We start from the raw sequence: 13408 nt of genomic DNA, 5'->3' as shown, positions 1-13408 counted from the left end.
CAACGAGCGTCCAATAGGAATTTCCGAGAGGAACCATAACCCGTTAGGGGAAAGGACAGATAATTCCGTTATTCATTCTCCAATCGAAAAGAAAAAGACACAGCATTTTGTTGTTGTTGTTGCTGCTGCGTGCATGCAATTGGTCAGTACGTCCTGTGTGCCACTCGAAAGCAGAAGGAGCTAGCATAGGCCCTAGGCAACAACGCCGGGGAGCAAGCCACAGATGCGGTTGACGACGGGTAGGTAGGCGGCGCCCAAGTGGAGGCGGGAGAACACGTCGACGACGCACTTCTCGCCGACCTGCCCCAGCACCACGCAGCACTCCTTGCTGAGGTGCGGCGCGCCCCGGACCAGCGTCCGGATGATGTCGCGCGCGCACGGCACCGGAGTCTCCATCACGGTCTTCCAGCAGTCGGGGGCGACCGGGCGGCCGCGGTGCCCAGGGGCCTCTGCCGCCGCGGCGACCGTCGTCGACACGGCGTGCCCGACGAAGATGACAAAGACGAGGAGGATCGGGAGGCAAAGGCGGAGGACCGCCATTGTTGTTGTACCACGAGGAGGCAGGTTGTACCGTACGGACGCAACTCTGCAATGCTGCTGTGCTGTGGCAGTAGCACACAGTGCAGTATTTGTAGAGCAAGGTGTCTGTGTCTCGCTTGCAGATTATAAACCGGCCGCCGTAACGCTGTCGATTACTCCCAGGACTCCGTTACCCGTATTGAAGCTATCTTTACGGCCATTGATGGCCATGGTGGAGACTATGAATGTTTATGTCTGTTACAAGATCTGTTAGACAGAGCATGACAATACTAATATCGCTTAATCCATCCTACCACCCAGTAGTAGTTATCCCACATATCTTATATACTACCATATGATACTATATATACTATTTTATTATTTTAAATATGTTCATAAACTATATCTAAGATATTTCAAAGCAAGTTACATGAAAAAATTGCGTATGAGTCCATAGTTTTTGTTATATTTATGAAATTCGTACATATTTGTACGTAAAAAAGAGCATACTCAAAATATGGTACATACTATCTAAAAATTAGTATATATACTACCTAATCATTGATATATACTACATACTACACGTACATACTCTCGATTTTGACAGATACTACATACAACATAGAAAACGCAAGTGGTGGTAACTACCACTGCGTGTAGGAAACATTTGTCCTATACACACACACACACACACACACACACATATATATATATATATACTCTACAGCACTGCTGGCTCTAGCCTCTACTGCACATTTTATTCCAAGGCCTGCTACGACTTACTTGCACTGTGATTTAGTCACCAAACCAACGCTCTAGATAATGTAGATACCAAGGAAGAGAAAACCTACGGAGCTACAAAAAAACTGAAGCCATCTCAGCAGCCTATGCACAGGATTCCGCAGCAGCAACTCATGGATGTATGTGGCACTCCCTTATGAACGCGTGATCGAAATTGACATACTTGGACCAGTAACTGCGGTATTTTGGCAACCCAACCTCAAGCCAAGGTTTCAGATTCCCGTTGTAGTGTATGACTGCAGCCTGCTCGATATCCATTGGGTTGACATTCCGCTTGTATCCTAAGCCCAAGAGATGCCATGAGCGATCGAGAGGGAAGGTGTTGTTCCAGAATGTCACCAGGCCAGCAGGGAGTGTTCCTAACTTCCATAACAGTCTATGTTCATTCTGCAGAATGAGATACATGTCCTTGGGTGAACTATATGGTAACAGCAGAACAGAATAGTGAAAACAAACTTAATGTTGAGTATGATACCACAGCTTCAACATAGTTCAATACTTGAAAAAAAAAGGATCAATAGCAAATATATAATGCTCATACAGATAGAATGAAACGCAATTTTCTTTTAGTTGTTGTCGGAGCTCATGCGAAACATAAGGGCGAGGGCAATTTAACTTTAAACATTGTTGAAAAGCTCACGAATACTCACCTGTTCCTGCCAGTAGTGATACACAGCAGTGATATTCTGCCTTCTCCACTCAGACAAGTCAAACATGTTCATGCCATATGCCCACCCACATGCATGTCGGTCAAACTTCTTGGCTATAAGAGGGTTTGAGAAGTTGAGGTACCTATCAAACCTATGGAAAACTTCACCACAGGTTTTGACAGCAGCATTAACCCTGCCTTTGAGATCTACCGACCAAAGTGGACTTAAGTCCTGCTGGACTACAATGTCATCATCGACAAATAACACCTTGTTAAGTTTTGGGAAGATCTCAGGAAGATAAAACCTCAGATGATTGAGAATAGACAGGTACTTGGGGTTCCGGAACTTGGGATTTCTATCAGGTTTATTCTGTGGAGTACGGAAGTAGTAATTGATCATGAATTGGGACGCCAGTTGCTTCAAAACTGGACTGTAGCTCGAATTTAGCCATGTAAACTCTTCGATTTTCTGAACCTGAATAGCAGCTTTAACCGGGGGATTCGCCAAAAACCACATCCTCATTGCAGCATAATTAAGCTTATCAGTCACAATATGGAAGACATGGTCTGCTGGTTTCTGCATTTTAGGTTAAGATATTAGTACTTGGTACATGTAAAACGAATTTGAATTTTCTGAAAATGGTCACTGCACCATAAGTTTTACTTGCAGTGATTCAGAGTTATACGTGCTCCCTTATGCACCAAGCACTATACCTTAGCATGTATAAGAGTTGAGTTCACAACCACAGCGGCAGCAAGTACATTGTCAGAGAATAATGCATAGTGATGTAGTTTCGGATCTTCCAACTTGTCTTGATATGGAAAATGCTTATTGTTGGAACTGGATGTATAGTACTCATTTGTAAGCCGCAGTGCAAGACAATGAAGCCTCTTTGGCAGAGCTTTAGCTGCTACCTGTGCTGCGTAGGTAGCCTCTTGCTTGTTAGCCTCGAGCTGGTTCTCTGTCCAGTGAAGGTTTGTTTGTAGCTTATCAATAGCAGCTGCACAGTTATCATGGACTTGTTTGATCTTTGTTAATATCGATTCCATCGCTCTAATTTTTTTATGGACACTGTAAACAATAAAATTGGGTTAAATAGTTAAGAGCCAGTCACTTGCTATAAAAGAGTAACCAAACAGCAGGTACGCATCATCACTCAACACCAAGAGTGCAGAACTTTGTAATACAAAGAAAGAGAAGTACTTCTTTGGTAACTGCCTATCAATGGTTGTACCACTCAGTGCTTGCTGGATATCCCTCATCCTTCTTCGGAGATCCTTCACAAACCCATGATTGCCTCTAGAAGGTAAAAATCCAATATATATTTTCGCTCTTCTCAACTGGTCCTTGAGAACAAGTATCGTCTTATCTGAAGAAGTTGGGGAATAACTAGTATTACTACTAGTTATCATTGCACCAGACTCTTTTGACGTAGAGTCTGTAATTTGCTGAGATGATTTTTCATCATTCTGGAAAATCAAATCACTATCGGTTAAATCATTACCTAATGCCGAAAGAAAAAGTATACTGTCAGCCTGTGAAAACTAAAAGCTGCAGATTAATTCTAATAAATTACACGAAAATATCGGTATAGAAAGCTTCTCTCAAAAAGTGACTCATAATAATATTTTCCAGATTCTTTTTTTCCCTAAAATACACCACCGCTGGTTTATTATCTATTAATATGTTGAAGAAAAAAGACTGCAGAGCAACAACATCGCCTAAATGATAGGCAAGTCCACAACAGGGAGTAAACAGCAGGTTCTCTTCAATTAGTGTTTCTACAAAGAAAGCATTTGTAAGAACAAAACCAAAAGGATTCGTTGCCTCAATGAATGGAAAGGAGATAAACCTACAATTAGTTACAAGAAGGAAAGCTAACAAACATAAGAACCGCAAAGAAGTGAAACAATTAGTGCTCCCTCCGTTCCAAAATACTTGTCGTGGTTTTAGTTCAAATTTGGAGAGAGTACTTTGAGATTAGTCATGACGAAAATTTGATATTCCATCAGGCCACCAGCCCGGCAGCATAGCAGGAACTGCAAACTGAATATTGACCTAGGATGACTCTGTTAGTGACAGAATGTAATAAACCATGCCTCAATAAGCCTAGACTTAATCCAGTAATAAGGATTTTGTCTGTTCACATAATTCAGAGTTATTTATGTACAAATGTAACACCTATAAATTTTACTTGATGAGCAGGAATATATGCACAGCTCTACTCTCTGAAAAACAAAACAATCATTACCTTGTCCAAATGGGCATTTAGATCTCCAGCATTGTGCATTGCACGAACTTCGTTATCCCCTGCTGCACCAACATTGGTCAGGCCACTCTGTTTGGTGAGCTGAGCACCCTCCTCCGAAGTAATAACCATGCCATCAGCACGCTTTCTCTTACTCGTATCATGTGACGACACCTTCGCCTCTTCTACATTGCGCACTCTGCCGTCCTTGCTACCACTGGATTCACCTGACATCTCTATATTGCTTCCCATGACAACTTGCTGAACTCCACCATTCTGTCCCAGTTGAGTGCCCTGATCGCCCACATTGTTCGCTCTTGTATCCGATGCAGCCTTCGGCACAGGATCAAATGTGTCCTAGGAATATATTCAGCGCTACAAACTTCAGATGACAACCTTTCACATTCATTTCAGAAGAAGAAGAAGAAGAAATGGACGCATATCTAAGAAGAAATTCACCTGCGGCAGAGCGTTCAGGCGCTTCCCCGCCTCATTCCGGGAAATCTACGAAAAGGGAAACACGTCAGGACCGCAAAGCTTCAGTCGACCTCCGAAAGCCTTTCTGAAACATGCAGAAATTCCCAAACGCGGCCATACCAAAGTGGAGGGATCGCGACCCAAGGCGCCCCTAGTCACTGCGAAGAGCACCAAGATCAACACACGCGTCAGGGACGAGTTCAGATGGGCACTCTGTTAAGAACGAAGGGGGGAGGGCAAGAGGCGTACGGGCGGGGCCGGAGAAGGGGGAGATGGGTGCGCCGCTGTAGAGCGCGAGGGGCGCGAGCACCGAGGCGATGAGCAGCGCCAGCACCGCGTTCCGCGTCCTACATTTTCGCCGCCACCGCCGCGCCGCGGCCATGGCCGCAGTCGATCGTCTCCGGCGACGTGGTGATTAGAGCCGCCGCTTCCGAGAGACCTCCGCGGGTCAGTGCGCATTTGGGTTCAGGCCAGGCCGTCAAGATCAGGCTTGCCACGTTCCGGTGGTTCTGTTTGGGGCGGGATTTTGCTAATTCTCGCCCGAATGGCAAATTAGTTTTGTACACACCAAGGAAACTTTTATCGCATATAGTACACCATAATAAATTCTGTTTCGTAAATTATTTTTGAAACATAGAAAAAGTGTTGAACAAAGCATGGTAAATTCTGTTTGTATACCATGGCAAATTACATGAACATCACATGTAAAAGAATCAATATTTTTTGTGCCATCTTCTTCTATGTGAAACAAATGGCAACTCAGGTTGACACATAAATTTGTTAAGTTTTTCTTCTATCTGTTTTTCAAGTATTGGGATTTTTGTAGTTTCATAACTGGTATGATCGTTGATTGCATCCCCTCTTTGAGGTTGGAAATCCTAGCACATTGCTTTTTTTCTCGCCCTCTCAAAAACTGCCAAGGCAATGACTCTCCGCTTAAGCCTAGAGCGGAGCTCCAGCTCCTCAACAGAGAGGTGCCTCGAGTCTTGAGCCATGCCCAGGTGAAGAATTACTAGTAAGGCAGCATGATGCATGACCTTGGCCTTTGAGAATAGGCCCTTACTCCATCTCAAGAGTTTGGCGCCAGTGTGTTGAAGCTTGTGGTGCAATATCTTTTCCACCGCCGGGTGAACGCTAGAAGACGCAAGAACCACATACACTGTATCAAGCGCAACGGTGGATGGGTCACTGAGCACTCTCAAAAGGAGGCAATTGTCCACGACTATTTCTCCTCGACCATGGGAAAAGGCTCCACGGCGACCACAGACTTCAACTGGGAGGGGTTGGACATTGAGGCTCGTGATGATTTGGGCAACCTCGCGGACCCTTTCTCCGAGGAGGAGGTGCGTGAGGCCATCAACCAGATGCCTGGTGACAAGGCGTCCGGCCTGGATGGCTTCACCGGGCTTTTCTTCAAGAGTTGTTGGGCCATCATCAGGCATGATATTATGAAGGCCATCTTTTGCTTCGGTAACCTCCGCACGGCCAACCTTCATTGGGTCAACTCTTCCAACATTGTACTGCTCCCAAAGAAGGATGGAGCTGAAGAAATCTCTAACTACCGTCCAATTAGTCTGATTCATGCTATTCCCAAGATCATTGCAAAGGTCCTCGCCATCCGTCTTAGCCACCACATGCTCCACCTTGTCTCCAACGCGCAGAGTGCTTTCATCAAGATAATAAGCATCCATGACAATTTCATGTATGTGAGGAATCTTGCGCGGAGCCTCCACAAGTGCAAAACCCCTTTGCTTCTCTTCAAGTTGGACATTCGGAAGGCATTTGATTCAGTCAAGTGGGAGTATATCATTGACCTCCTCTGCCGTAGGGGGTTCCCGAGCATTTTTCGAGATTGGATCACCACCCTACTTTGCTCCTCATCCTCGCGGATTCTTCTTAACGGCGTCGCTGGCAGCCCCATCAACCATGGCCAGGGGCTCCAGCAGGGGGACCCTATATCCCCCTTGCTATTTGTGATCGCGATCGACCCACTCCAAAGAATTCCAGAGATGGCGGCAACTAGAGGGCTATTTCATAAAATCCGTGGCCGTGGGGTTCTTTTACGAACCTCCCTTTATGCGGACGACGCGGCGGTCTTCATGGCACCCATCAAGCGCGATATTGACCACTGTTGAGGACATGTACCTAGGGTAGGGTCGCAGGCATGACCTAAATACCCTCCCCAAGGACATCACTCTAAAGCCAGAAGCATTTGAGGGGTACCATCACCCACTCGACCAGAAACATTTCCACTCGGAGGAATCAAGATCACTCGACCGTAACAAGAAACACTCGACGGACAGAAGACCTAAAGTCACTCTACACAGCAACGGTCGAGCATTAACTCCTAGACTTAATAGCCATTTATAACACTTTATTACGGACGTTACCAGTAATGCCCCCCTCTTGATGTACCTTAAATCCCTTGTAACGTGGGCTGGCCGGGGTCCTGGCGCACTCTATATAAGCCAACCCCCCTCCACATGCACAAGGGTTCGCACCCCCTGTAACACACACGCATATAATCCAGTCGACCGCCTCCGGGCTCCTAGACGTAGGGCTGTTACTTCCTCCGAGAAGGGCCTGAACTCATAAAACTCGTGCGTACAGCTTCTCCATAGCTAGGATCTTGCCTCTACATCCCTACCCCCCATTCTACTGTCAGACTTAGAACCACGACAACCACCTCTCCAACATCCTTTGTCTTTTTGGCGATGTCATCGGTCTAGCCACCAACTTTCACAAGAGCTCGGTCATCCCAATCCGTTGTGGGCACATCAACTTGTCGGACATCCTTCAAAACCTTCCGGCGGCGCGCGGATCCTTCCCCATGAAATACTTAGGCCTCCCGCTCTCTGTGTGGCGGCTCAGGAAGGTGGACTTTCAGTTCCTGGAGGATAAGGCGGCGGCAAAGTTGGTCCCTTGGGACGGGCAAAACATCACGTCTATGGGACGCACCGCCTTGGTCAAGTCGGTGCTTGCCTCCCAAGCCATATACTTCATCACTACGCTCGTCGTCCCCACAAGCACCCTCAAAAATCTCAACAAGCTTGAGCGAGCGTTCCTTTGGGAGGGAACAGACAAGACCACCGGGGCTAAATGCAAGGTTAATTGGGACACTGTTTGCCGCCCAATTGCCAATGGGGGTCTTGGAGTGCTAAACACGGAGAAATTTGCTAGGGCACTGAGGCTTCCTTGGATTTGGTTTGAGTGGAAGGAGCCAACTAAGATGTGGGTTGGCATGGGCAAGCCGTGTGATAACGCAGACTACAACTTCTTCTATGCCTCCTCAACTATTATCGTGGGAAATGGCGCGCGCACCCCCTTTTGGGACTCTCCGTGGGTGCACAACCGCAAACCCATGGATTTGGCCCCTCTCATCTACGCGGCATCAACAAGGAAGAATTGGAAGGTGTGGGAAGCACTAAAGGATGGCGCTTGGGTTAAAAAGATCAAGATGACGTCCGATTTTTCTATAGAACACTTCAGACAATTTCTCGAGCTTTGGGCCACCATCCGGGATTTTCACCTATAGGAGGATATTGACGACGACATTGTTTGGAAGCATTCTACTAGTGGCCTCTACACGGCGGAGTCCGCCTACAAAGCGCAATTTCTCGGTCTCATTCGCTCTCCCTTGGAGCATGCAGTGTGGAAAATCTGGGCTCTACCCAAGGTCAAGTCTTTGCTTGGCTGGCCATCCAAAATAGAGTCTGGACTGCGGATTGATTGGCCAAGCGCGGTTGTCCTAACTGTGGCTCATGCCCCTTATGCATGCGTGAGAATGAATCGGTTGACCATCTCTTCTTCAAATGTCGTTTCACCATTCGCCTATGGGGCTTGGTCAAGGCATGGCTGCAACTCATTCACATTGACACCTCAACTTGGCCCATGAGGCATTCCACCTTAGACTGGTGGCTTGGGTTGACTGATGCTTCTGTCCTCAACCGGAAGGCCATGGCCTCGCTCACCATGCTCACTACATGGACGATCTGGAACGAGCGAAACGCCCGTGTATTCCGCAACATGGCCGCTCCGCCTACGGTTCTTCTCGACAACATCAAAAGGGAGGCATCATTTTGGGTCGCCGCCGGAGCTAAGAAACTAGGGTCCATCATACCGGGAGAGTGATTCTTCCGTGTATTGTTAAGGGGTGTTTGTAACACAAACTTTATTCTGTCTTAATTAATATACGTGGCAAATCTTTTGCCCGTTTTCAAAAAATAACTGGTATGGTCTGCTCGTACTGACTTGGCTTTAAAACATAATTGTTAAGTTTTTAAGTTCTAATCCATTTAAACATGACGGCGGTGTATTATACATATTATGGTAAAAAAAATTACTAATTGAAAATCAAGCCCAAATTCCAGGTTTAAGGCTTGTTAGTAGTCAACATGAAAATTGGCCACCCGCAAAAAAACATGAAAATTGGCCTTTTTTGTCCATTTTTATGTTTTTCGCAATGATGACGTTGATTGAGGGGAGGCCCAATTAAAGTCTTGGCCAGCCTTATGAGGTCACGCTAGGAAGCTATCCTAGCGAACGAAACCGTTCGATGAATCGATCCTCCCTCACCAAATGTTCGCTCGGGAGAACCAGGAAACCTAATGTTTGACTCATATCGGTGTCCTTTACTTATGGTTTGCTCCAACCGACCTTTTCTTTCTGCCGGTGTTCTAACCAACCTTTATGTTTCAAAGGTATGCACTTTATGTGGATGACCTGTAAATTTTTGCTGCTATACTGGTCACATGCTATTTCTGCCGATCCTTGGCGCAACTATGGACAACTATTGCCAAATAAATTGGCTGGTTAAGTTTGCCACAAATAAAGATAAACCTTGTTTCGGTAAGATGGAATATGTCACTAGTCAAACACACCTTACCTCACTGGATTGGGTAATTTGACCATAATTTTGTTGTTGGTTGTTTAAGAGATAGCTAACCGCTCGTGTCAATATTTGGGGACCGACCGTGTATTTTGAGTTGGTTTTTGGTAAAGCAGTGTGTTTCTTGTATGGTTCTATTTTGTATTGTTCTTTGATCATAGGTAAAACCAGGGCAACAAAATTGGGCGACCTAAGAACTGAGCTCAGCCGGGGACTTGCGATTTCCTTTAGGCGAAACCATCGATGTGCCAGCGTTCGCTAACGTTCATTTTCTTTGATCATAGGTAAAACCAGGGCAACAAAATTGGGCGACCTAAGAACTGAGCTCAGCCGGGGACTTGCGATTTCCTTTAGGCGAAACCATCGATGCGCCAGCGTTCGCTAACGTTCATTCATCATGGGCGTGTTTGGTTGCCCGCATGCAGCCCAACCAAGCTAGTGCGGGATGTGCGCAGCCTGTTTGGTTGCCTGCGTTGTATGCGTTTTGTGGCCCGCATGGACCTTAAAGCAGGCCGCAGCCTGGCCCGGCGGAAGCTCGCGAGCCTGGCTCGATGCGGCCACGCGTCCGAGGGAGTTGCACGCCTCGGGCAGCGCGGGAGACGGAGGGGCCGTCTCATAACCCCTCCCCTCTCCTGTCACCGCCTCAGTTGCACTGTTCCCACCGCTCCCTCTCTCCCTCACCGCCCCTCCCTCTCCTCTCCTCCGATGGCTCTGCCTCGCCCACCATCGCGCCGTCCTCTGACCCCCGTCGACCAGCGCATCGCTAGCATCCAGGAGCGCTGGCTGGCCGGGCTCCAGAACTCGGGCCAGGACCTAGCGTCGGCGCTACGAGCGCCGTCCCCCATCTGCTGCCGGCCAACACGAGCACCGGCCAATGCGGTGCCGGGCGTTCCTGCTCCGCCGATTCCGGACCTTGTGGTCCTGGGCTCGGCGCCGGCACCGCCCACGGAGCCGCCGCTTCTTGGGACCCCATTGGGCAGGGGGGTTTTCTTGACCCCCGTCCAAGGGTTTTCTCCTGTCGGCGGGCCGTCCTCCTCGACCTCCGGCGTGGCGATGAGCACGGGGCCGATGCCGCAGGCCGTCGCCAGGGCCGGCTCCTCCTCTGCTCCGCCACCTCTCTCCTTCCCGCCGGGGTTTTCACCCCGGCCTCGGTTCGCTGCCACTGCGCGTGCTCCGGTGAGTCAAACCCCCTCAATGCTTGCTCGTAAATGTAGATTAGGGGTTTATTTCTTAGGCATGTGCTAGTACTTAGTGGATTCGATAGAATTAGATAGGACTCGAGTAGACCCGATTGGATGCGACCCCAATCGAATCCAATCGGACCGATTTGTTTTTGTTTCGTATAGTGTGTGTCCTAGGATAATTTTCTTCTGCTACTGCTAGTGTGTCCTATGATCTGTGTTCATACTAGTAGCTGTGTTCATGCTAGAATCCCCAATGGTAGTGTGCTTTGCTAGAATCTGTGTTCATGGTAGGGTCTTGCTAGGATCTGTGTTCATGCAAATGGCATGTTCATGTTCAAGCTAGGATCATGTTCATGTTGTTGTTCCTCTTGCTACATACATGTTCAAGCTAGGGTTTGTGTTGATTGTTATACGTGCATGTAGAAGGACCATTTTAGGACGCTGCAAAATGTGCATGGGTGCACATGGGTGCTATTGGCACTTGTTGAAGGAAATATGCGCTAGAGGCAATAATAAAGTTATTATTTATTTCCTTATATCATGATAAATGTTTATTATTCATGCTAAAATTGTATTAACCGGAAACATAATACATTTGTGAATACATAGACAAACATAGTGTCACTAGTATGCCTCTACTTGACTAGCTCGTTAATCAAAGATGGTTGAGTTTCCTAGCCATGGACATGAGTTGTCATTTGATTAATGGGATCACATCATTAGGAGAATGATGTGATTGACTTGACCCATTCCGTTAGCTTCGCACTTGATCGTTTAGTATGTTGCTATTGCTTTCTTCATGACTTATACATGTTCCTATGACTATGAGATTATGCAACTCCCGTTTACCGGAGGAACACTTTGTGTGCTACCAAACGTCACAACGTAACTGGGTGATTATAAAGGTGCTCTACAGGTGTCTCCGAAGGTACTTGTTGAGTTGGCGTATTTCGAGATTAGGATTTGTCACTCCGATTGTCGGAGAGGTATCTCTGGGCCCTCTCGGTAATGCACATCACTATAAGCCTTGCAAGCAATGTGACTAATGAGTTAGTTGCGCGATGATGCATTACGGAACGAGTAAAGAGACTTGCCGGTAACGAGATTGAACTAGGTATTGAGATACCGACGATCGAATCTCGGGCAAGTAACATACCGATGACAAAGGGAACAACGTATGTTGTTATGCGGTTTGACCGATAAAGATCTTCGTAGAATATGTAGGAGCCAATATGAGCATCCAGGTTCCGCTATTGGTTATTGAACGGAGACGTGTCTCGGTCATGTCTACATAGTTCTCGAACCCGTAGGGTCCGCACGCTTAAAGTTTGGTGACGATCGGTATTATGAGTTTTTGTGTTTTGATATACCGAAGGTAGTTCGGAGTCCAGGATATGATCATGGACATGACGAGGAGTCTTGAAATGGTCGAGACGTAAAGATCGATATATTGGACGACTATATTCGGACACCGGAAGTGTTCCGAGTGATTTCGGAGAAAACCGGAGTACCGGGGGGTTACCGGAACCCCCCGGAGAGTTAATTGGGCCTTATGGGCCTTAGTGGGAGAAGAGGAGGGGCGGCCAGGGCAGCCGCACGCCCCCTCCCCCTCTAGTCCGAATTGGAAAAGGAGGGGGGCGGCGCCCCCCTTTTTCCTTCTCCTCCTCTCTCCCTTCCTTCCCTCTCCTACTCCAACAAGGAAAAGGAGGAGTCCTACTCCCGGTGGGAGTAGGACCCCCCCCCTTGGCGCGCCCTCCTCCTGGCCGGCCGCCTTCCCCCTTGCTCCTTTATATACGGGGGCAGGGGGGCACCCTAGAACACACAAGTTGATCTGTTGATCTATTCCAGCCGTGTGCGGTGCCCCCCTCCACCATATTCCACCTCGGTCATATCGTAGCGGTGCTTAGGCGAAGCCCTGCATCGGTAGCAACATCATCACCGTCATCACGCCGTCGTGCTGATGGAACTCTCCCGTGAAGCTCTGCTGGATCGGAGTTCGCGGGACGTCATCGAGCTGAACGTGTGCTGAACTCGGAGGTGCCGTACGTTCGGTACTTGGATCGGTCGGATCGTGAAGACGTACGACTACATCAACTGCGTTGTGCTAACGCTTCCACTTTCGGTCTACGAGGGTACGTGGACAACAACTCTCCCCTCTCGTTGCTATGCATCACCATGATCCCGCATGTGCGTAGGAAAATTGTTGAAATTACTATGTTCCCCAACAGTGACATCCGATCCTGGTTTTATGCGTAGATGTTATATGCACGAGTAGAACACAAGTGAGTTGTGGGCGATACAAGTCATACTGCTTACCAGCATGTCATACTTTGGTTCGGCGGTATTGTTGGATGAAGCGGCCCGGACCGACATTACGCGTACGCTTACGCGAGACTAGTTCTACCGACGTGCTTTGCACATAGGTGGCTGGCGGGTGTCAGTTTCTCCAACTTTAGTTGAACTGAGTGTGGCTACGCCCGGTCCTTGAGAAGATTAAAACAACACTAACTTGACAAACTATCGTTGTGGTTTTGATGCGTAGGTAAGAACGGTTCTTGCTCAGCCCATAGCAGCCACGTAAAACTTGCAACAACAAAGTAGAGGACGTCTAACTTGTATTTGCAGGGCATGTTGTGATGTG

General features: G+C 47.7%; 1 protein-coding gene across 2 annotated transcripts in view; it reads right to left on the bottom strand.

Moving 5' to 3' along the window:
- Positions 1 to 965: 965 nt before the first annotated feature.
- LOC109775821 (probable galacturonosyltransferase 4) overlaps positions 966 to 13408 on the bottom strand; it is a 33071-nt gene continuing 20628 nt past the window's right edge. The window contains exons 5-12 of one of the 2 annotated variants that reach the window (XM_020334520.4): positions 4945 to 5224; positions 4816 to 4853; positions 4678 to 4722; positions 4222 to 4575; positions 3174 to 3439; positions 2684 to 3041; positions 1971 to 2546; positions 966 to 1707 (exon numbers count right to left, since the gene is read on the bottom strand). In XM_020334520.4, the coding sequence (XP_020190109.1) occupies positions 1432 to 1707; positions 1971 to 2546; positions 2684 to 3041; positions 3174 to 3439; positions 4222 to 4575; positions 4678 to 4722; positions 4816 to 4853; positions 4945 to 5077 (2046 nt within the window). In that variant the 5' untranslated portion in view covers positions 5078 to 5224 and the 3' untranslated portion in view covers positions 966 to 1431. The remainder of the gene's footprint in view (positions 1708 to 1970; positions 2547 to 2683; positions 3042 to 3173; positions 3440 to 4221; positions 4576 to 4677; positions 4723 to 4815; positions 4854 to 4944; positions 5225 to 13408) is intronic. The other variant, XM_045231457.2, reaches the window with a different exon arrangement.

The sequence above is a fragment of the Aegilops tauschii genome, chromosome 7 (genome assembly GCF_002575655.3).
Source record: "Aegilops tauschii subsp. strangulata cultivar AL8/78 chromosome 7, Aet v6.0, whole genome shotgun sequence".
NCBI classification, from domain to species: Eukaryota; Viridiplantae; Streptophyta; class Magnoliopsida; order Poales; family Poaceae; genus Aegilops; species Aegilops tauschii.
This window is presented reverse-complemented; position numbering and strand designations above follow the sequence as displayed.